Source organism: Bos indicus x Bos taurus, chromosome 22 (assembly GCF_003369695.1).
Source record: "Bos indicus x Bos taurus breed Angus x Brahman F1 hybrid chromosome 22, Bos_hybrid_MaternalHap_v2.0, whole genome shotgun sequence".
NCBI lineage: Eukaryota > Metazoa > Chordata > Mammalia > Artiodactyla > Bovidae > Bos > Bos indicus x Bos taurus.
In genome coordinates, this window is record NC_040097.1 from 49,130,163 (window position 1) to 49,155,822 (window position 25,660).

Consider the following 25,660-nt stretch of genomic DNA (forward strand, 5'->3'; position numbering starts at 1 on the left):
AGGCAGAGGAACCAGAGATGAAATTGCCAACATCTGCTGGATAGAAAAAGCAAGAGAGTTCCAGAAAAATACCTATTTCTGCTTTATTGACTAGGCCAAAGCCTTTGACTGTGTGGATCACAATAAACTGTGGAAAATTCTTCAAGAGATGGGAATACCAGACCACCTGACCTGCCTCTGGAGAAATCTATATGCAGGTCAGGAAGCAACAGTTAGAACTGGACATGGAACAACAGACTGGTTCCAAATAGGAAAAGGAGTACATCAAAGCTGTATATTGTCACCCTGCTTATTTAACTTATATGCAGAGTACATCATGAGAAACGCTGGGGTGGAAGAATCACAACCTGGAATCAAGATTCCCAGGAGAAATATCAATAACCTCAGATATGCAGATGACACCACCCTTATGGTAGAAAGTGAAGAAGAACTAAAGAGCCTCTTGATGAAAGTGAAAGAGGAGAGTGAAAAAGTTGGCTTAAAGCTCAACATTCAGAAAACGAAGATCATGGCATCTGGTCCCATCACTTCATGGGAAATAGATGGGGAAACAGTGGAAACAGTGTCAGACTTTTATTTTTCGGGGCTCCAAAATCACTGCAGATGGTGATTGCAGCCATGAAAAGACACTTACTCCTTGAAAGGAAAGTTATGACCAACCTAGACAGCATATTCAAAAGCAGAGACATTACTTTGCCAACAAAGGTCTGTCTAGTCAAGGCTATGGTTTGTCTAGTAGTCACGTATGGATGTGAGAGTTGGATTGTGAAGAAAGCTGAGTGCCAAAGAATTGATGTTTTTGAACTGTGGTGTTGGAGAAGACTCTTGAGAGTCCCTTGGACTGCAAGGAGATCCAACCAGTCCATCCTAAAGGAGATCAGTCCTGGGTGTTCTTTGGAAGGAATGATGCTAAAGCTGAAACTCCAGTACTTTGGCCACCTCATGTGAAGAGCTGACTCACCGGAAAAGACTCTGATGCTGGGAGGGATTGGGGGCAGGAGGAGAAGGGGATGCCAGAGGATGAGATGGCTGGATGGCATCACCGACTCGATGGACGTGAGTTCGAGTGAACTCCGGGAGTTGGTGACGCACAGGGAGGCCTGGTGTGCTGCAATTCATGGGGTCGCAGAGAGTTGGACACGACTGAGAGACTGAACTGAACTGATGATCCTTATGATTGCTTTATGATGGCTATAAAATGATGAATTTCCCCATCCACTCCTACATTTACCACCACTGGCAGTTTATTGTAATGAAATATCATCATTTTCTCCCCATTTATTTATATATCTATGTATTATTTGTATAGGCCTGAGTCCTAGTCTTTTAATGATTTATAATTATTTCTACACTTTATGATTTTGATGGTTAAATCTCCCTAATTTGGCTAGTGGGAGCTCCTTCAACTTGGCTCTTATATTATTAAAAATATAAACCTTTTCTGTCAAAACAAGATACCCCAGATTTATCTTATATTTTCCCTGTGTAAGCCGTGGAATCAGGCATTTCTCCAGTGAACCTTTGTTCTTTTAGTAGGGCATAGCATTTGAAACCAAGTGCTGAGCATTAAGTGTGCTTACTCCTACTGTTTTCCTGACACTCTGCATACTTGTAAACTTCGATCGGACGCCAGACACTGAATTTCACCTTGTTGCATGATGCTAATTCTGTATTGCTATGAATCTTGACACTTTGTTCTAGAATACAGTTAAGCTGCTAGAAACAGTTTAATCCTTCTGGATCCTGCTTTGATGCGTTTTAGTTAGGTCTGGAGCAGTGTTCAGTCTAGGGCAATATATTATACCCCGTTACTGAGAAGTCTACTGAATGCCCTGTGAATTTTAAATTTCTCCAGTCTGGCTGCTGTTTCTGGCTGTGTGAGTGCTGGGCACTGTTCTCCACATGGGTAGTTTTTTCACATACAGTAATCAATAAATATTCTGCTAAGTACTCAAAAGAGAAGCTCTAAGCTTCTTCCTCTGGATAACTCTCTCCTTCCTGGCACTCTATCAAATTTTATCTGATTTCATTTTTTACTTTTATTTACTCAACTTGGGAAAACACTTTCAAGCCACAATGTAAAGAATAATCAAACAAAACAGCCCCCAAACTGACCTGGATGTTAGAATAAGCAGAGAAGGACATTAAAATAATTATATTACATAACTTCAAAAAGTTAAGCAGAGACATGGAAGATGCAAAAGCAAACAGCACATCAAACTTTTAAGTATCTAACAACCAAACCAAACACCAAATCACAATTCTAGCATTCTGTCTGAGATGAAAAAGAGACTGCATGGCCTTAGTAGCAGATTAACACTGCAGAAGGAAAGAATAATGAACAGGCTAGCAATAGAAACTATGCAAAATGAAACTGAAGAAAAAAGAATTTTAAAAAAGTGAAAAGATCAGTGAACAGTCATACAACTTTAAGCCTAATATACATGTTATCTGACTCTTCAAGGTGGGAGGACAGAAAAAACTATTTGAAAATATGATAGCTGAGAACTTTCCAAACTTAAAAAACACTGTAAACCCAAAGATTCAAGAAGCTCAATAAACCCTAAATATGAAATGTGGGGGAAAAAATATATAGGTATATCATTATCAAATTGCTCAAAACCATACATAAAGAAAATAATCTTAAAATCAGTCAAAGTTAAAAGAAATGTGACTTGTAAATGAATAAGGTAAGTAAACAAGCAGATTTCACACTGGAAACAATGCAAACAAGAAAACTTTGGAACATATTATTTAAAATACAGGCCCATCTCATTTTATTGCACTATGCTTTCTTTACTGTACTTTGTAGATATCATAGTTTGTTTGTTTTACAAACTGAAGATTTGTGGCAACCCTGAATTGAGCAAGTCTATCAGTGCCATTTTTCAAACGTTATTTGCTCACTTCATGTCTTGGTGTCTATTTCTAGCAAAAACTAACACACTCACACACACTATCTGGGATACACAAAATGAAAATAAGGTACACTGTTCCTCTTCAGATAGAAGGTTAACAAATTTTAGGGACTAGGTTTCAATTGTTAGGCTTTCAAGTTCACTAATCTTTTCTTCTGAAATGTCTAATCAGCCATTAATCCAATCCAGTGTACTTTCATCTCCGACATTGTAGTTCTCATTTCTCAATTTAGGTCATTTTTATATACCCTAAATATTATTAGAGTAAAACTGATATTTCAGTCCCCCTCTCCATGGAGATTTACTTGGGCTCCTGTTGTTAATAAGGTGTTCAAAATATTCTGTCTGTTTTTTTTTATATTTTATCTGGTTAAGCTGAACAGAACCACAGAATATAGTATTATCTAAGTGGCTTCAGACAGTAAGACAGAACTCTATAGCTAAAGCATATAGTTTAACAAAACATACCCTGAGTTGTGAAATTGCTGCTTTTCCTTCCTCACTTTCTTCATCAAATTCATCATCACTCCACTCCCAGCCACCATCTTCTGTCTTGTGAAGACGGCCACTAGAGCCTGGTACTCTCCGAACCTGCTCGTTAGGAAGAGAGACATGGGCTGTGGCAGTGTTTGACACTTACGGGATAGAAAAGTCAACCATATTTCTCTCTCCTTCTATTACTTCAACACAGTAAGCAGATAATAATTCTCCCATATAGAGTCACATCCACCATCCCCCACTTGCTTTCTGTGCCTCATCTCAACTATGTCTTTACTCACAACCACTGGCTTTCCCAGTACTTTGACAGTCTGAGACTGCATATCATCCAAATCCCTCTTATGTGAAGTCAGATGGAGTCTGAGTAATGGCTTCCTATCTTCAGACATCAAGAAAAAAATGGGGGCAGTTTAAGCTCCAAATAAATAAGTTCAAGATAAAGAAGATTATGGTTTTTTTTTCAATTTTAACTTTTAAAATCACAATTTATGTCGGTTCAAGAGGACTACAGCTGTGCAAATGTTAAGAAAAAGAGCAGTCCCCTAACTTTCATCTTCTTTCCCACAGGCAACCACTTTCAATTCATTTTAGCTTATTCTTTTAGAATGTATATATATTCATCTCTCTGAGTAATCTGTTCTTATTATTACCCCTTTTCTGGTTTTAGAAATTATCTATTGACTTCTTGCTACAGAAGATGAGAACTTAACCCTATTATTAATTCCCTACTCTTTTTTCAAGATACACTGTAATTTTGGGTAAATCAATACATGATTATATAAACTATACAGTTGAACCATATATATTACAATTACTTTTCTTTCCTGCAGAACTTTTTTATTTCTCCTGGAGTTAACATTTGCTTTCTTTAAAAAAAAGTTATTTATTTTTGGGTCTTCGTTGCTGCATGCAGCCTTTCTCAAATTGCAGCGAGGAGGGGGTATATTTTCTAGCTGCAGTGTGTGGACTTCTGAGTCGGAGCACAGGCTCTGAAGTGTGGGCTGAGTAGTTGCAGCACATGAGCTTAGTCGGCCTGTGGCAGGTGGACTCTTCCTGGACCAGGGATCAAACCCTGTCCCCTGCATTGGTAGGTGGATTCTTAACCACTGGACCACTAGGGAAGTCCTGCTTATTTCTTACTTGTCATATTTATCCCCAGATTCTCTGTTATGTAAAGCTCCTCTCACCGTATTCATATCCATTAGGTATTCATCAGTGTCATCTTCTTGAGGAAGCCTCTCACCAGAGCCCCGCGATCTGTTCCATCAGACTGACACGAGATTTGGTACCTCAGATCTCACGCTATCAAGCAGAGGACTATGCTTCCTCAATCACATGACTTTCCTATTCTTACTTTAAGCACTTAACTCTACTATTAGCCTGGTGTATTTACTAAAGCTGTACATTTCTAAATATAATTTGATTCCATTCCCACACTCCACTTAATAGTTTGCCTGGTAAAAAAAGAAAACAATTCTGGGTTAGAAAATATTTTTTTTTCCCTAATGTTCAACGTAAAGCTCCATTGTGATGTGGCTTCCAGAGATGCTGCTGCTGCTGCTGCTATGTCGCTTCAGTTGTGTCCGACTCTGTGCGACCCCATAGACAGCAGCCCACCAGGTTCCCCCGTCCCTGGGATTCTCCAGGCAAGAACACTGGAGTAGGTTGCCATTTCTTTCTCCAATGCATGAAAGTTTAAAGTGAAAGTGAAGTCACTCAGTCGTGTCTGACTCTTTGCAATCCCATGGACTGCAGCCTACCAGGCTCCTCCGCCCACGGAATTTTCCAGAGATGCTACTGAGGTCCTTATGACTGTTGATTCTACCTGTAATCTTTCCCCGTTGTCTGGAAGGCTACAGGATCTTTTCACCTCCAGTATTCTGAGCTGATGCAATGAACACGAACTAGGGCAAACTTTAGGAGATGGTGAGGGACAGAGAGGCCTGGTGTACTGCATGCAGTCCATGGGGTCGTAAAGAGCTGGACATGACTGGGTGACTGAACAGCAACAGCATTCTGAGCTACTGTGGTAATGTGCTTTAGTGTTGATCTACTTCCATTCATTGCGCTGGGTACTTCAGCTCTTTCAAACTGGAAATTCATGAAATTTTTCTTGAATAATTTTTCAGTGATATCTTTTCTTCTGTTTTTCTGTTTTCCTTTTCTGGAACCCCTTTTACTTAAATGTTGAGCCTTCTCAAATAATCCTCTAATGTTCTCATCTTTTCTGTCTCTTGGCTTTTTGGCTCTGTTTTCTGGAAAATTTCCTCAACTTTACCCTAAAATCTTTGTAATGAATTTTTTCATTTTTTCTATAATGTTTTCAATTCCCAAGAGCTTTTTGTTGGTGGTAGTGCCATTCTCTAAATGCTTCTTTTCTTAAATTAACAGCTAAGGCATAATTCACATAACACTGATCCATTCAAGGTATTACAATCCAATGATTTTTAGTATGTTCAGAGTTGAAAAACCATCTGTACAATCAAATTTCAATCATCTTCATCACTCTTTCCACTTCCCACAAAACATCCCATACCCATTAGCAGTCCTACCCAATCCCTTACAATCTGCTCAAGTCCCAGGCAATCAGTAATCTACTTTCTGTCTCTATACATTTGCTTGTCCTGGATATTTCACATAAGTAGAATCATAGAATATGTCTTTTAGTTAGCATAATGTTTTAAAGGTACATCCATGTTATGGCATGTATCAGTACTTCATTCCTTATTACTGCTGAATAATATTCCATTGTATAGGTTCATGATATTTTATATATCCATTTATCAGTAGATGGACATTCAGTTTGTTTCCACATTTTAGCTATGAATAATACTTCCATGAACACTCATGTACGTATTTTTATGTGTACAAATTTTCAGTTCTCTTGGGTATGGCTAGGAGTAGACTTGCTGGGTCATATAGTAACTTTGTTCAGTCTTTTGAGAAACTGCCACAAAAGTGACCACACCATCTTCCATTTCCATCAGTAATGGGTGAGGATTCTAATTTCTCCACATCTTTATCAATACTTGATATTGACTGTCTTTTTTGTTATAGTTATTCAGGTGGCTGTGAAGTGGTGTCTTCATTGTTTCTGAATGGTGCAAAGAAACTTCCCAACTTCCCAACTCACTCTGGTAGTTGCAAACAGTGATTTAACACAATTTAGAATTAATTATGTACCATACTTTTTCATTCCAGTTGAAAGCGGAGTACTACTGAGGCATAGACTATTGCTAAAAGAATATATCAAGCATGCTAAAGAAAAGACTGAAAGAAAATGAGTAATATTCATACTGTTAACATAGCATTAGTCAAATACACTTTCAAAACACAAAAGTAAAACTTCTAATTTCTCAGAAAAATTGAGTTAAATCCACATTTACCTTTTTAGCTCTTTCAGAAATGGTTGGTGCTCTCTGCAATATTTTTTCTTGAAGAAATTCTTTATTCTGGAGAGGAAAAATAAGTTTTCTTTTCATAAGAAGTTTTTACTGAACAAAAAAATTGACATAGAAATATTCACCACTATTAATGTGGTATAGTAACTGTTTTTATAAAGTTTGAGAAAAGCTTCTATTCTTTCATTCTGAAGATCCTTTAGTATAATACTACCATGACTTTATAAACTGAGAGAAAGCTTTAATGTATTGCATGAACCACCATCTATGAAAAGTTTGCTTTAACATACGTCCTTTGAGGTTGTGGTCCCACATTTCCCAACTACAGTAACATCCTATTTATCCCATATCTTTGGGAAATGAGATGTTTACTAATTCAGTAGTAAACCCTAAAATTAGAGTTCAGTATATTTCACAGAATTTTCCACAGATTTTATTTATAGTGGTAATATTAATTTTTCCTGTTTTAAGTTTTACCTGATACTTAAATTAATTTATAGGATAATATATTTATCTTAAATATGTTGTCTAAATAATGGCCCCAGCAATTATTTGACCTACCATCATTCTTCCAGAAATAATCATCTGAAGGTAATGCAACCTCTGAACAGTGAACCTAATGTAGGTGTTTGAGGAGGATCATCTGAATACATGAAACAAGTTAGAATGTCCTACCTTGGCTTTTTGGAAAAACTTGTGCCTTAGCAGTTCTGCTGCTGTTGGTCTAAAACCAGAAAAGAAAGTTTTTATAGTTAATTGAAGTGGAATGTGGGTTTTCATCTTCAAAAATGAAAACATGATTTCTTGAACATCAAGATAAAAACTCAGTGCACTCCACTGTCCTTAACCTGCTAAAAATCAAAAAGGAAAAGCTCAGTACAAGGCATCGAACAGAATTAAAAACTCAAATAGAAGTTTTCTGATAACATTATAGGCTCTTGCAAAAATTCATTAGTGAAATGTTTCTTTTAGAAGCATGATTTCTTAATGGCTTTCAATATATTTGCTATTTAATATTATTTCCCACTAAGTTGGCTTTATCTACTTTGAAGAAGCAAAAAACATACATTTAAACTGACAAATCAAGAACTGTGCTTCCTGCCACATAATCACCTGTACGTCTTCAACCTAGGTAATTACATATTCTTAAAAAATAATTTCACAATTTCCTTTAAAAAACTGAAGATTCTAAGAGTAATGTATAGTTTCCAAATTTAATCTAAACTTAGTTTTTAACTTAACTGTGCAGTCTTACTTCATTTGAGTAAAGGCATTGTTGTCAACTTCACAAACTAGTATGAGAATAAAGAATAAACAAATGCTACACTTAAGAAATTGGACCTGATGGACGCCACATACCTACCATGAAACGCTGAACAAGTCACTTCTCTAAGGTTCAGTATTACCTGGCTAAATCCCTAAAAGCAGTGGTTCTTAAACACTGCTGTGCATTATAATCTCTGGGAGTTTAAAAAAAAATCCTTTCAACTAAAGAGATGAGGGTCATAATCTAGCTATGTAAGAACAAGGCAGCAGGTATCTTAGGTTTTGTATTGCCCTCCTGGAATACAGTTGGCATACCAGATGGGAACTGCCACACGAGAGAAATAAACTATCTTACAAATATAAAAAATCCCAGGCTGTTCCCTGTAACAGTTACAGCAGAATCCGTGGGGGCAAACCTGGGTGCGGTTTTTAGAACTCTGCAGGTGGATACCAAAGTGCACTCAAGCTTGAGAACCAGGGCCTCAGAGGACTCTCATAGAAATCAAAAGACAGAATAAACGTGAAGTGCTATGCAAACTCAAAACAGACGTTACCATTCCTACTTTTCATTCAGTCACAATTTCAGTATGTTTAACAGTTTAACAACACTGTTTTTTATGATTTGTTCCTTTCTTATGGGCTCACTTCCTCTTTCTAAAATACACTTCAGAGGAGTTCTTTATGTGATAAAACATGACTGGAAAACTCAATTTTTGACTGAAAATTATTTCAGAAATTAATTTCAAATAATTTCAAAAATTATGCTTACTGGTGAATGAGTTTGACTAGATTTAGAGAATTCTGGGTTAACAGTTATTTTCTCTCAGCATTGTTCCACTATAGTGTTTGGCCTTAACTGTTGCTATCGGGGAAGTGGTTTGTCCATCTGCCTGCTATTCCTCAGTTAGGTAATCTGTTCTCTCAGGCTGCATTTAAGACCTTCTCTTTGTATTTGTGTCCACTAGTTTCATGACAATGTATACAAGTGGAAAAAGAGGGGTACTGCGTGGAATCAAGGACAATAATTCCTTAGCCTGAAAATACAGATATCTCATCAATTCAGAACATTCTTGGCCATTATTCCTTCGAATGTTGCTTCCAGGTCACAGTGTGGGGTTTCACTGTGTGTTTATAATTCTGGATTGTGATCCCTTCAGTGCAAGAATTGCAGCGACCTGGGTGTTGGAAGTAGTCTAACAGTGCAGTTTCTGATTGCTTCTGCCAGAAACAAAACTGGCTTAGTAATAACTGTTTTACTTTCTAATCCTGTGGGTTCCTGGATAATATGGGTATAAATTCAGACTGTAAACCTGTGGAGTGTTGAAGTCAGAGGGCTTGATTATTCAGGAAAGATTTCTGTTGTGTTTGTGTGATGACAGATTTTTGTTGTTGTTGTTGTTCTCTGATCTATCCTTTCACACAGGATGCATACTTATCAATGTTCTAGCTTTAAGCAGAAATCTCAGTTCAAAATACCCATATGGGTGGGCCCTGTATCTCATTTTTAGCCCACTTGGAAGTTAAAACTCCAAACCAGTAGGTTACTAGACTGAACAGTGTCACACTGAAGGCAGCACAGGATGAGTTTATAATTCTTGGATTTATGGCTTCCTTGTTAATTCTGGCATCTGAAGACCTCCCTTTATTACAAGTTCATCTCTATTCTTATGATTTTAAGTTTGACAGATTTGTCCAGAATGTCTAAGTGTTTGTAACAGAACTCTGTTATTTCAGTCAACTAATTTGGGAGAAGCAAAACTGTTCCCTATGTTTTAATAACAATGTATTAAGAAAGAGGGAAAAAAGTTCTAAAATGACAGGTTTGAACTTTCCTGCCTATTTTTCTTACCCTTTCCAATATTTGCAACAGTAAATTTTGAAGCCCATTAAATATACTGAAAGCATGATCAAGGAAGTCAATTCAAACCTTTTAGTTTTGTTGAGCTTTAGAAAAATCAAAAAAATCTTTTAGTGCTACGAAGCCGAGTGGTCTATATACCACGTGAAACAGAAAAATATGACAGAGTGAGAACAGGGCCCAAGATTAGAAATCAGGAGTTTTGACTGATGTCAAAGATAAAAGATTATGTGCAATAATCTTTAACTTCTATGCTTGTTTAATTCATAGATACAGACATTAGATGATCATGTTTCTTTAACTCACCTGCCATTCAATCTTTCTAGTGTTAATAATAAGCTCTTTGATATTTTGGTCTACTTAACTAAAATACCTTTCCAATAAGGAAGAAAGTATGACTATTTGACATTAAATATAGTATTTGCTATTTCTCCTGTTAATAAAATCATAAAGAACATTAAGATACTGGTTTATTTATAACTCTTATATGCAAATTGAAAATAAGCCCTCCCACTAACTTGGCAGCTCATTAACAAATACATTTATAACTCTAAGAAATTAACCAAGAAATATCTTAACTATTTAGGGTGCACTGTATACTAAAAAGAAGGGAGAAAGTATATAATTCACTATTTTCAATTTAGTATAATGGTCAGTGTATATTTTTTTAATGTTTAAGTTTAGTTCTTTTGAATTCTCTGCACACGTATGTATGTATGCATGTGATTCTTAGCCTTCTGCAATGGTTTATATATTAGATGAAGAGGATAAGTTTTATCTCATATTTTACCTTTTTTCTGGATCTTTTTGAAGGCACAATGAAATCATTTTTCTAAATGATTTTCCATATTTTTTCAGCATTTCTTTATCTTGAACACCAGTTTCCAAAGAAGGAGGATCATTCTGCAGTGTCAGCATTAAAACCTGTGAGAATTTTCAACATATTGTAAACTTCTGAAGATTCAGTAATCAAATATTGTGGCCTCAATTTTTCAATATAGACAACCTCCAAACATCTGAGCAGATTTTATTATCTGAAAGTTCACATCTAGATCAGTTGTTTGGAAACTAGAGCTATTTAGGTGTTTTCCAGATAAATAATATCCTATAGACAGCTGGCTTCCCGGGCAATGTGCCTGCAAAGGCTCAACTGTATCAGCACTGTATTATATGTCCTTTAGTTGAAATCTTTCCTTCCTGTCTTCCATCCAATTCTTACACCAGCAAACTTAAAAAAAAAACAGCACAAAAAAACCACGGCAAAATTGTGACCTTGCTAACTTTACCTATTCATAGCTCTGTTTCAACTTGACCCCTTGTAACCTGGCCTTCTCTTCCAAGAATGCCTCAAAAACTTCGATCACAGAAATCACTGATGATATCCTAGTTAACAAAGCTATAACCATTTTAGTTTGCACTCTTCCTACCTTCCCTGCAGCAACTGTCCATCCTGAATCGCTTTTTTCTTTGACTTACATGGCAACACACTATCTTGATGCATAGAGACATAAGTAACAAAGGATATGAAGGATATGAATAGGATATGAAGTAATCATATCCTATTAATATGATGCAATTGGGGTGATTTTCTATACTGTTTGACTTTTCAATAAAAGCATAACCCATTTTTCTAAGCACAAAGTCAAAACCAAAATCAAAGTCAATTTATTATTTGCTATTCAGATTTAATTTATATTTACTAAAAGGGGATTACTAAGGTTGCAAGTATTTCTCATTTTGAGCAAATAGGTTATTAACATGTGTATGTCTGGCTACAATTTCAGGAGTCACTGCCTACAATAATATAAAGCAAACCTCATCTTTCTCCCTGACCTCCTTTCAAGAATAAGCCATTTCTTGTGCCTCAAAATAACCTCCCACTTTTTAACAGTTATAAAGAGCAATCCTTTTCAAAACCTTGTGAATATTCATTTACACCTATCAATCTTGACCTTTAGGAAAAAACCAAGGCCTTGCACTGTTTATAATAGCCAGGACATGGAAGCAACCTAGATGTCCATCAGTAGATGAATGGATAAGAAAGCTGTGGTACATATACACAATGGAATATTACTCAGCCATTAAAAAGAATACATTTGAATCAGTTCTAATGAGGTGGATGAAACTGGAGCCGATTATACAGAGTGAAGTAAGCCAGAAAGAAAAACACCAATACAGTATACTAATGCATATATATGGAATTTAGAAAGATGGTAATGAAAACCCTTTATGGGAGACAGCAAAAGAGACATAGATGTATAGAACAGTCTTTTGGACTCTGTGGGAGAGGGAGTGGGGCATGATTTGGGAGAATGGCATTAAAACATGTATAATATCATATAAGAAACGAATCGCCAGTCCAGGTTCGATGCAGGATACAGGAAGCTTGGGGCTGGTGCACTGGGATGACCCAGAGGGATGGTATGGGGAGGGAGGTGGGAGGGGGGTTCAGGATTGGGAACACGTGTACACCCGTGGCAGATTCATGTTGATGTACGACAAAACCAATCCAATATTGTAAAGTAATTAGCCTCTAATTAAAATAAATAAATTTAATTAAAGAAAGAAAATAAGGCCTTAGAGTACCACTAACCTTTCAACCATCAAACATAAAGGTTAAAAAACATATACACACGTTTTGAATATGGACATACAGAGAGGTTTTTCATACTATTCTTACTGATTTTGTCTCTCTCTACGTTTTTAGTGCCTTAAAGGGGACAGAGTAACATTTTAAAGGTTCTAAAGTGCTCCAAGAACATAGATACATGAATATCACTATGACAAAAATTCACAATGGTGCTCAGCATTTTAAGGCATTTTGTAAAGCGGGCAAGCAAACCTATAAACAATGGCTAGAGCTACAAATAGACAAATAGAATTCATGTGCATATTCTCACTTAGGGGTCACACAGATGAAAATGGTTGCCAATAGTATTGGCAGGACCATCTTGAAACACAAAAAACTCATTTATTACTAATGTTGGGGACATTAGGATTAACAACTACATTTTAGGTAACTACTCCCTCAGGATGGGGGCTTCCCAGGTGGCGCTACTGGTAAAGAACCTGCCTGCCAATGCAGGAGACGCGAGAGACACAGGTTCAATCCCCGGGTCAGAAAGATCCCCTGGAGTAGGAAACGGCAACCTGCTCCAGTATTCATGCCTGGATAATCCTACAGAGGAACCTGGTGTGCTACAGTCCATGGCATCATAAAGAGTCGGACACGACTGAGCAACTAAGCACACACACACACTTCAGGATGTAACAGGCCTTTAAATAAAAGATGTTTAATGTCTTACCACAAAGCAAACTTCTATTCAATAACAAAGAAAATAATACATATGTATGGCACATGAACAATTTGCATGGATCTAACATATAAGAAGCACTTAAAAACAGTGGGTGACACAGATGAGTGCTCAATGAATGTTAGCAATAATTACTATTAACATGGAACTCTTCCAACAACCTTAAGAGGTAGACATGATCATCATCCCCACTGAGGCTGCTCTACACAGGTGTCTGTGGGGAACACATACTAAAATGAGACAGATTAGATCCAAACATCAAACTAGTTACACAGTCAGGAGATGGTGGGTCATCAAGTAAGGTCAGTTACAATGTAAAGCTACCCAGTATTACATACCAAATATCTAAAAGAGATTCTAACTGCTAAAGAAGTTAGAAGGAATGCAGGGCAGAATACAATGGATAAGAATGTCAAATGATCCCACAAACACAAGAGCTCCAGCTATGTGTGTTATTTACATGCAAATGGAGGATAAAATGCTAATATGAATGGCTGAGTTACTGTAAATGAGGACAATTACTATTTTTATAAACTCTTACATTCACATAGTGTTTTAATATAAAAATACTTGTTCATATACTAATAAATCTACATAATTCTTAAAAAAGAATGTCACATGAGGTGAGCCTCTGACAGAGAACTGAGACATGAGCTGGCAGGGTATTATGGATAGCAGCCTCACCTTCATCGGTGGGTACTTATGGTAAGGAGCTGCCCCCGTGGCCAGTTCAATGGCTGTGATCCCAAAACTCCAGATGTCAGCTTTAAAATCATAACCACGAACCTGGACAGAACAGAGAGATGTACAAGATTATTTTAACACCCAGGAGTACTTTCAAGATAGCTTCTAATATGTATCAAGAACCACAGACTTTAAGCTAATAAAATATAATCTAAACTAGGCAAAAGCTAAATTTACTTGATAAGAGGAAAAAAGAAAAAACTGAATGAATGTCCAGCATCAATGGGGAAATGGTTAAGTATTGTATTTTCACTTAGAGAAACATTATACATTCAACTAAAAGCAATATTAATGAATCCTATATGAAAATATGGAAAACCACTCTATGATATAATATGAGAAAGCACTTAAGAAAGAAGATTACAATATTCTTCAAAAGTGTTGATACTATTACAAACAGGTATACAATCTATTAAAGAAAAAACTAGAAAGACCTAGAACAAAAATAAAAGTTTGGCAGTCTTTTGTTTTCTAAATTTCCTATGTTACAATATTATTTTATCACCTTAATTTTTGGAGTGAAAAAAATTACAAGGGTAAGAATATGTTTAAAGTTGCTAGTATGAATATGTTGCCAAATTTCTCTCCTTTATACTGTCACCAGCATGTTATAAAATTAAATATTTTAATTTTCTATCCTAAGCAATATAGGAGCAGAAACAGGATTTGGGAATGTGTGGTTTGAAACCTAAAATTAAAGCTCCATATTATATACTGCCTCAACATGGAGTAAATAGAAGGACCTGTAATGATCTAAGTGAAAGTTCCCTACCCCACTGTCCTCCCAAGGAGAATGTACCCTAGGCCCTAAGCCCTGCTTATCAAATGATCAGGTGCAGTTCCTGTTTATTCCTGAGAAGCAGGTTTCTGCTCCCTGCCAGCCCTTAGAAAACAAGCCAATCATACCTTCACAAGGAAACCAAAGGGCACATCACTTTCTTGATACTACAAAGCCTGTCTCCTGTAGCAACTGTTCATTCCCTTCCTAAGTGCAAACCCGTAAGGCATGCAGCGTCCTGTGCCTCCAGGTATGTGTACAAGCAAATAATAAATTGCGGCCAATCTCATCAGGCCCAGTGTCAGGTACCTGCATGCTCAGCCATCTCCATAACCCTAGTGTGGGAAGTCTTGACCCACACTAAGGTCAATACAGGCATTGTAACAGAGTGAAAAGTAGATTCAGTTCTACATATGGAGTTTGACATAAGACACTTATGTAAAACACCTACAGGGAGTTGGAATACCTACCCAATTTTAAAAAGCAAGACTCAACTGGATACAATTTATAAATAATGAACAATGAACAGGTGGGAAGTAGAGACAGAAACAGCAAGTATGTGTAGTCAGAGATGAGGTGCTGGGAAGCAGTGTTGCTTGGCAGTAGAAGGAAAGCCAGAGAGAAGTCAGAGAAATGGCCTAATAAGCAGGAGAATGAGGAAGCTAAAGATGTCAGTAAAGGGCATGCCAGTCAGAATGGCTGCTAACAGAAAGTCTATAAACAATAAATGCTGTAGAGGGTGTGGAGAAAAGGGAACCCTCTCACACTTTTGGTGGGAATGCAAACTAGTACAGCCACTATGGAGAATAGTGTGGAGATTCCTTAAATAACTGGAAATAGAACTGCCATATGACCCAGCAATCATACTGCTGGGCATACACACTGAGGAAACCAGAACTGAAAGAGACACATGTACCCCAATGTTCATCGCAGCACTGTTTATAGTAATCAGGACATGGAAGCAACCTAGATGTCCATCGGCAGATGAATGGATAAGAAAGCTGTGGTACATATACACAATGGAGTATTACTCAGCCATTAAAAAGAATACATTTGAATCAGTTCTAATGAGGTGGACGAAACTGGAGCCTATTATACGGACTGAAGTTAAGTCGGAAAGCAAAACACCAATACAGTATACTAACACATATATATGGAATTTAGAAAGATGGCAACAACGACCCTATTGCAAGACAGCAAAAGAGACACAGATGTAAAGAACAGTCTTTTGGACTCTGTGAGAGAAGGCAAGAGTGGGATGATTTGACAGAATAGCATTGAAACATGTATATTATATGTGAAACAGATCGCCAGCCCAGGTTTGATGCATGAGACAGGGTGCTCAGGGCTGGTGCACTGGGATGACCCTAAGGGATGGGATGGGATGGGGAAGGAGGGGTTCAGGATGGGGGACACATGTATACCCATGGCTGATTCATGTCAATGTATGGCAAAAACCACTACAATACTGTAATTAGCCTCCAATTAAAATAAATAAATTAATTAAAAAAAATGTGAGTAAAGGGGAAAAGGTCAACAGTTTCAAATGCCACAAAGAGAATAAAACAAGGAGCAAAATATGAGCACTGGATTCTAGAATTAGCAGTTTCCTTCCATAAGGTGATGGGATGAGTGACATAAACTGCAGTCTGTTTGATACAACCAGGAAATAGGGATGTGGGGAAAACTAGTCCTTCAAAAGCCATGTGTAAAAATATCAGGTCATTTTACTTGTACTAAGGATTTGCCATTAAATCAATCTTAATTATACTATTCCTTAGGTTGCCTTTGTATAAATCTTGAGATTAATATATGTTTTGCTAAGTTCGAGAGTTTGGGGTTTATTTTTAAGCATGATGTCAAGTCTTAAACAAGGAACAGAGGCGTGTTTCCCAAAGCTAACCTAGCAGACCACTCGAAAGCGAACACTGCTCAGTTTTTTTTTAATTTTGTAAAATAACTCAAATCACTGTAAAAAGACAAAAGACCCAGTACCTGTTCCATAACTTCAGGCGCCATCCAGCAAGGTGTTCCAACAAAGGTTTTTCTCACTTTATTCCGAGTAATGTCACCACCAGTTGCTAAAAAAGCACTAACTCCAAAGTCTAAAACAGAATATAACAGCAGGGGATTAAAAGTACAGTAACTAACATAAATACATAGGAAAATAATATAATGTAGTTATGGTCCTACATACATAGTATGACCTTTTCTCATCTTTCTGCTGAACTTCTTGACTAAATTAACATATAGCTTAATGGGTTCCTCATTCTATTCCTCTCCACCTCCACACACCATCTCCTCAGATTTTACTCCTTGCTCCAATGCATTCTTCTCATTTTCCCAAACTGAAACTCTGTATCAATTAAACAATAACTCTTACTGCCCCTTCTTCTCAGCCCCTGGCAACATCGGTTCTACTTTCTGTCTCTATAATTTTGACTCCTCTAAGCATTTCATGTAAGTGGAACCATACAGTATTTATCTTTCTATAATGGAGTTATTTTATCTAGCACAAGATCTTCAAGGTTCATTCATGTTCTAGCATGTGTCAGAATTTCCTTCCCTTGGAGGCTGAATAGTATTTAATTTATGTACATACCACATTTTGTGTATACATTCATCCACTGATGGACACTTAAGTTGCTTCCCTATTTTAGCCATTGTAAGTAATGCTGCTATGAATATGGGTGTCCAGATAGCTGTTTCAATTCCTGCTTTAGGTTCTTTGGGGTTATGTATTCAGAAGTGGAATTGGTGGATCATACAGAATTTTTATTTTTAATTGATTTAAGGAACTGCCATACTGTTTTCCATGAGAACTCTACCATTTTATGTCCCTACCAATAGTGAACAAGGATTCTGATTTCTCCACATCCTTGCTATTTTGTATTTTTTTGATAAATAGCCATCCTAATGGGTGTGTTATTATCTCCTTCTAGTTTGACTTGTATTTTTTCCCTGATGATTAGTGATACTGAACATCTTTCATGTGCTTTCTGAACATGTGCGTATCTTCTCTGGAGAAATGTCTATTCAAATCCATTTTAAAATTGATTTTGTTGTTACTGTTGAATTTAAGGAGTTCTCTGTATATTCTGGATATCATAAGTCTCTTGTCAGATACATGATTTGCAAATATTTTCTCCCATTCTGTGGGTTGCCTTCTTCCTCTATGGATAGTGTCTTTAAGTGCACAAATTTTTAAAATTTTCATGAAATCCAATCTATTTTTTTTGTTTTCTGTTGCCTGTGCCTTTGGTGTCATATCTAAGAAATCACTACCAAATCCAATGTCATAAAACATGTGCCCTGTTTTCTTCTAAGAGTTTTATTGTTTTACGTCTTTATATTAGAGTCCATTTTCAGTTAATTTTTGAATATTGTGTTAGGTAAGGGTCCAAATTCATTCTTTTGCATTGGGATATTTAGTTTTCCCAGAACCATTTGTTGAAAAGACTTTCTCCACTGAATGGCCTTGATACCCCTGTCAAAAATCATTTGATCATATTGTACGAGGGTTTATTTTTGGGCTTTCAATTCTATTCCACTGGTCTTTATGCCAATTTTTATACCAACAACATATTGTTTCTATTACTATTGCTTTGCAATAAGTTTTAAAATCAGGAAGTGTGAATCTTCCTACTTTGTTCATTTTTTAAAAGACTGTTTTGGCTACTTGAGGTTCCTTAAGCTTCCATATGCATTTTAGGATTTTTTTTCTATTTCTGTCCCTGCAAAAAAGTTATTGGGGTTTTGACAGGCATTGCACTGAATCTGTAGATTACTTTGGGTAGTACTAACTTTTTAAAATAATGGTAAGTCTTCCAATCCATGAACAGGGGGGATGTTTTCCATTTATTTATATCCTCTTTAATTTCTTTCAGCAATGTTTTATAGTTTTCATTGTATAAGTATTTCACCTCCTTGGTTATGTTAACTTCTAGGTATTTTAATTATTTTTGATGCTACTTGTATATAGAATTGTTTGTAATATTTTTCTCAGATTGTTCATTGTTAGTGTAGAAAATGCAACTGATTTTTAAGTGCTGACTTTTTATCCTACTTTGCAAAGTTCATTTATTAGTTAAGCAGTTTTTTTTTTTTTTTTTTTTAATGTAATGTTATGCTTAGGGTTTTTCTGCATGTAAGATCATAGAATCTGCAGAGATAAGTTTACTTCTTTCTTTTCAGTCTGAATGTCTTTTATTATTTTTCTTGCTCATTTGTTCAATTTAGAACTTCCAGTAGTACTATGTTGAACAGAACTAACACATTCTTCCCATGTTCCTGAACTCAGAGGAAGAGCTTTCAAGTCTTTCATCACTGAGTATGATATTCATGGTAGGTTTTTCATATGTAGCTTTGACTATGCTGAGGAAGTTTCCTTCTGTTCCTACTTTGTTGCATGTTTCTATTATGAAAGGGTGTTGTGGTGGTGGTTTAAGTGGTGCCTGACTCTTGCAAACCAGGCTTCTCTGTCCATAGGATTCTTCAGGCAGGAATACTGGAGCAGGTTGCCATTTCCTTCTCCAGGGGATCTTCCCAACGCAGGAATCAAACCCAGGTCTCCTGCACTGCAGGCAGATTCTTTACCAACATGACTACGAGGGAAGCCCATGAAAGGGTGTTAAATTTTCTCAAATATCTGTGGTGCACTGAGATGACCATGTGGGTTTTCTTTTTCTCTTTGTTCTGGTAATCTCATGTGTAACACTGATTTTCAGATCCTGAACCACTCTCGCATTCCAAAGAAATCCTACTTGGTCATGGTGTATCATCCACTTAATATGCTACTGAATTTGATTTGCCACTAGTATTTTGCTGAAAATATTTACATCAATGTTTATAATAGATACTGGTCCAGAGTCTTCTTTTCTTGGGTTAGTATCTCTGCCTGACTTTGGGAATAGGGTAATTTTGGACTCAATAAAATGAGTTAGAAAGTGTTTCTTTCTCTTCAAATTTTTGGAAAACTTTGAGGAAGGCTGTTATTAGTTCTTCTTTAAATGTCTGACAGAATTTACCAGTTAAACCACTGAGTCCAGTCTTTTTTTTTCTTAGTCCACCTAGCTAAAGGTATGTCAATTTTGGTGATTTCAAAGAATCAACTTTCGGTTTCATCAATTTCCTCTATTGCTCTTCTATTCTCTATATCCTTTTCTCAACTCTAAATTTTATTATTTCTTTCCTTCTGCTGACTGAGGGTTCAGTTTCTTCTTTTTCTGGTTCCTAAAGCTGTGAAGTTAGGTTGTTGATTTGCTAGCTTTCTTTTTTTTTTAATAAAGCATCTAAAGCTACAAATCTGCCCCTTAGCAATGCTTTCACTGCGTCCCATGAGTTCTGGTATGGTTGTGACTTTGTTTTCATTAATCTCTAGCTTCCTGTGTGATGTCTTCTTTCATCTACTGGTTGTCAAAATCTATTTGTCAATCTATTTTTGTTTAGTTTCCACAAATTTGTGAATTTTCAAGTCTTCTGTGGTTGGTTTCTAGCTTTACCTCATTGTGATAAGAGAAAATACTTTATATGATTATCACTTAATCTGTGGCCTAAAAAATGGTCTATCCTAGAAAATGCCCCTTGGACACCTCAGAAGAATGTGTACACTGCTCTTATTAGGTAGACTGCTTTGTATATGCCTGTTAGATCTAGTCAGTTAATGTGTTGTTTAAGTCTTCTATTTCCTTATATTCTGTCTGTTCTACCCATTATTAAGACCGGAATACTGAAGTCCCTAACTACTACTACAGAGCTCTCTACAGTTCCTTTTAATATTACAGAGCTATCTACAGTACCCTTCAATTCTGTTACTTTTTGCTTCATATATTTTGCTGGTATGTTAATATGCGCGTGAATGTTTATAACTGTTTATCTACTTATTATATCTAATCTTTTATTAATATATAATGTGTTTCTTTGTCTCTTACAACCTTTTAAATATAAAGTCTATTCTGTCTGATATTAGAGTAGCTACCCTGTTCTCTTTGGTCACTATTTGCATAGAATATATTTCCCATCCTTTGCTTCTAATCTCTTTGTATCTTTGGATCTAAAGTGAGTTGCTTATAGACAGCATATAGTTGGATCATGTTTTTAACCATTCTTTTAATTGGATAGTTTATTTACATTTAAAGCAATTATTGATAAAGAGGGACTTACTTCTATCATTGTGTTATTTTTTTCATATGATTTAAAGCTTTTGGGGGGCTTCCCAGGAGGCACCAGTGGTAAATAACTGCCCTGCTAATGCAGGAGCCATAAGAGACATGGGTTTGATCCCTGAGTCGGGAAGATCCCCTGGAGGAGGGCATGGCAACCCACTCCAGTATTCTTTTATTTATTTAATGTATTTGTTTGTTTATTTGTCTGTATTGGGTCTTAGGTGCTCCTGGGCTCCTCTAGCTGCTGTACATGGGCTGGAGGCAAATAGGATCTTAGTTCCCTGACCAGGGATCAAACCTATATCCTCTGCATTGGAAAAGTAGATTCTTACCCTGGACCACCAGTGAAGTCCCCACTCCACTATTCTTGCCTGGAGAATCCCTGGACAGAGAAGCTACGGTACATAGGGTAACAAACAGACACCACTAGAAGCAACTGAGCACGCATGTTAAGTTGCTACATGCAACTTAAAAACAAAACGACAAAAGAATTTGTTCCTCATTTCCTATATTACTGATTTTGTGCTTAACTTTTTGTTGTAAAATGCTTAAAATTTTTCCTCATTTTAAAAATTTGTATTTTATAGCTATTTTCTTTATGGTTACCATGGGGTTACGCTTACCACGCTGAAGTTGTAACACTCTAATTTGCATTTACACCAGCTTAACTTCAATAACATACAAAAACTTTTTTCTTTAGAGCACTATTCTTATCTCTTCAGGTTGTTGTTATCACAGAATTACATCCTCATAAACTGTGTGCTCAAAAACATAAACTAATCATTCTTTTAAATGCATTAGTCTCTTAAATTATGTAGAAAAGAAGATGCGGTGTTACAAACCAATGCTATTGTAATACCAAGTTTTAGACCAATAACTGTTTTCTGTAACGTGTTAGTCTCTTAAATTATGTAGAAAACGAAAAGTGCAGTTACAAACCACTGTTACAATAATAGTAGTTTTTTTATATACCCATGTATCTACCTTTATTGAGTTCTTTATTTCTTCATACTGCTTGGAGTTATTATCTAGGGTCTTCTCATTTTATCTTGCAAGACTCCCTTGAGTATTTCCTGCAGGGCAAGTCTAGTGGAAACATATTCCCTCAACTTTTGTTTATCTGGAAATGTCTTAATTTCTCCCTCACTTTTAAAAGGATCCTTGGTTGACACTTTTTTTCTTTCAGAACTTTGAATACATTGTCCCTCTGCCTTCTGGCCTCCAAAGTTTCTGATGAGAAGTCCGTCTTATTTAGGACACCTTGTATGTGATGAGTCACTTGTCTCTTGCTGTTTTTACGATTCTTTTTCTTTGTCTTTCTTAAGTTTGATTATAATGTGCCTCTGTGAGTCTCTCAGAGTTCACTTTAGCTGGAGATCACTGAGCTTCTCAGACGTTTATATGCATGTTTTTCATCAAGTTTGAGATGTTTTCAGCCATTATTTCTTCAATTACTCTCTCTGCCCCTTTCTTCTCCATCGAGGCCTCACAGAATGTGGATGTTGGTCTGCTTAATGATATCCAAATAGACCCGTCAGACTCTATTCACTTTTTCACTCATTTTCCTTTCTGTTCCTTGGAGAAGGAAATGGCAACCCATAAATCTGTTCCTTAGACTTGGTAATTTCCATATTCAAGTTCACCAATTATTTCTTCAACCAGATCAAATCTGCATTTAAATCCTTCTAATAAGTTTTTCATTTCACAATTCAAGTTATTGTACTTTTTAGCTCCAGAATTTCTTTCTTGTTTCTTTTTAAGTCTTCTCTCCTTATTGATATTTAGATTTTGTTAACAATTGTTGTTTTCAGTTTTTCTGTATCTTTTAACTCTCTCAACATCTTTAAGATGGTTGTTTTTAAAGTCCAATATATCTGCCATCAAGCCCTTTTCAGTGATGGTTTCCTTTGAATAGACCATACTTTCCTATTTCACTGAATGTCTTGTGATTTTTGTTGTTGTTGTTGTTATTGAAGACAGACATTTGAATCTAATAATGTGCTAACTCTAGAAATCAGATTCTTCTCCTTCCCTAGGTTTGCTGTTTTTTGTTATTGTTTTGTTTTTTTGGGTTGTTGTAGGCTGCTTCTGTGTCAAGCATCGGCCTGAAATGTAAACTTAAGGCCTTCTCAGATCTTTTCTGCACCTTTTCCTGAGAACAAACATTCACTTTTCAATTTTCCCTGCAAATGTTGCTTTTGTTTTGGTTTTGTGGCCACATCACATGCCTTGTGGGATCTTAATTCCCTAATGAGGGATGGAATATAGTGCCTTGGCAGTGAAAGTGCAGAATCCTAACAACTGGACCCACAGCAAAGTTCCTGTAGTTATTTTTTATTGTCCTAGTCTTTAAGGTTTGGCTTCAAAAAGGGGAAGAGGAGAGAAACGAAGGAAGGAAAAAAAGGCAATGACCTGTTCAAGTGCCCTGGAAATCACATGGAAAGGAGGAGCTGTAACAACAATGGCTGCCTGTCTCTTTGTCTGCATCTCTGAGATCAGAAGCTGCAATTAGTAATCAGAGCAGATGCTGCTGCTACTTCAAAGGACGGGGTCCTTTCTGCCCACCATAGTTCCTGCAAGTTGTGTGCAAGTTGCTCCAAAAACATATGCATAGCTGCCTGCCATGTGGCTGATGGGTAAGAAATGAGCAGCTCTGAAACCAACCAAAATTAACTGCAATTTACCTTCCAAGTCTTGTCCTAAAAGTTTCAAGCAATCAATGAGATGCAGAATTTCAAAACAGTTACACTAGACAGTTCTGCCAATTCAACTGTTGTCTAGGTGGAGAGAAGATTCTTGGTGCTTCCTACTCGACCATTTTCCTAGAATTCCTTCTTTTTTGTTCCTTACCACTTGATTTTGCTTCTCTACCCAATACAGCATAATTGTGCCTGGTTTTGAACTTATATAAATGGAATCATAAGTTATATATTCTATTTTGACTAGCTTCATTCACCATATGTTTTTATAATTTATTTAATGCTTCTGTACACAGCTGGAGTTTTCTTCATTTTCATCAGTACCAAGTTCAAGTGTGTGTGTGCTCAGTTGTGTCCAACTCTTCGTGAGCTCACGGACTGTAGCCCACCAGGCTCCTCTGTCCCTGGGGTTTTCCTGTCAAGAATACTGGAGTGGATTGCCATTTCCTCCTCTAGGGAATCTTCCCAACCCAGGGACTGATCGAACCCACGTCTCTGGTGTCTCCTGCATTGGCAAGCAGATTCTTTGCTACTGAGCCACCAGAGAAGTCCATTATACAGTATTCTAAAGTATAAATCAACTACAATTTACTTATACATTCTACTTACAAAAGGCTTGGTAATGTTTCAAACTTTCAATGCTTATTAGCATTATGGCACACTGAAGTATGAGTTTCTCTACACCATAGATTTAGAAGCTAAAGTCTCTGGGTATGCATATCTCCAACTTATTAAAGTGTTCCTACTAGCTTATATTCTCACCATCAGAAGGTGAGATTCTCTCTTGCTTTACATTGATAACTAGTACTGTCAGATGTGTTTGCTACATCAGTCAATAAAATGTGATTTCCCAATGTTATTTTATTGTGCATTAATTGCTAACTAGTTGAGATTGTACACCTTTTACTATATTTATGTTTTGATGTCTTCATTTGAGGTTATTTGACTTTTCCTTAATTAGTTCTTTGTATATTCTAAATTTGAGCCCCTTGTCAAGTTATTCATGCTGCAAATAACTTATCTACTTTGTGGTTTGCTTCTTTACTTATTAATGGTGACAAACTGTTCTTCTTTTGATGAACAATAGTTGCTAATTTTACAGGAGTTAAATTTATCAATCTTTTTCTTTATGTTAGAACATTATGGCTTAGTTAAAATATTCCCTTACCTGAGGACATGAAGATGTGTGCCTAAATTTTCTTCTAAAGCTGAAGAAATAATTCAAGGTTTGGGTAGTTATCTTCCTCCTGCCAAACAACTGACTGTTCCAGCAGTGTGGGACCAAGCTGAGATTTTCTCAGATGATCTGCTTGCTCAATAGTTCTGCAGTTCAGCCATTCTGGAGTCTCACCCTGGGGGAGGGGGCATTTCACCAAGATACCAACACTGGAAGGCCTTGGACTCTAACTCTTATCTCTTCAACTCTGAATCTACCAATACACTTCCACCTCTCAGATGTGTCTTCTTAACTGGCAAATAACCCATTTCTCCCAGAAGAGAAGTATAACTTCCCTAAAGCACATTTACTAAACACAATGAAGTTTCTTGACTACCTCTCCTTCAGAGGAAAGTTAAAGAATGGTATAAGAACCCACAGAAGATGACTCTAACGGGAGTTAGGAATAGATAACCATAGTTAAGTAGTTTAGAAAATGCCTAAGACTGAAAATGAAGAATGAGTAGTGGAAGATACCTTGAGTCAGCAGGTATCAACATAGTATGTGTGACCAGAGATGGTCCAGGATACAGAAGAGAAAACTGACTAAGAAAACATAGAAGATAAGTAATGCTGTTCTATCAGCCATTAAGCTAAAAATAAAAAGATAAAATAAAAAGAAATACTAATCAGTACCTGCAATCTGTACCGAGCCATCTTCTCCAAGAAGAATATTGCCAGCTTTCACATCTCTGTAAGGAAAAAAAATTACTTATTAAAAAACACTTATTCTTTGGAGTTACATCATTTAAGAAGTTCAATATATTCACCACAACACTGGTAATATTTAAATGCTTTAATGAA

The 25,660-nt window shown here is 36.6% G+C and overlaps 1 protein-coding gene across 2 annotated transcripts in view; it reads right to left on the reverse strand.

Moving 5' to 3' along the window:
* Positions 1–25,660, reverse strand: part of OXSR1 (oxidative stress responsive kinase 1) — an 87,242-nt gene that overhangs the window by 16,041 nt on the left and 45,541 nt on the right. For both annotated transcript variants that reach the window (XM_027522228.1, XM_027522229.1), the window contains 7 exons: positions 25,493–25,548; positions 16,773–16,882; positions 13,940–14,041; positions 10,732–10,865; positions 7,493–7,541; positions 6,803–6,868; positions 3,387–3,509 (listed from right to left, as the gene is read on the reverse strand). In XM_027522228.1, coding sequence (XP_027378029.1) covers positions 3,387–3,509; positions 6,803–6,868; positions 7,493–7,541; positions 10,732–10,865; positions 13,940–14,041; positions 16,773–16,882; positions 25,493–25,548 — 640 coding nt within the window. The remainder of the gene's footprint in view (positions 1–3,386; positions 3,510–6,802; positions 6,869–7,492; positions 7,542–10,731; positions 10,866–13,939; positions 14,042–16,772; positions 16,883–25,492; positions 25,549–25,660) is intronic.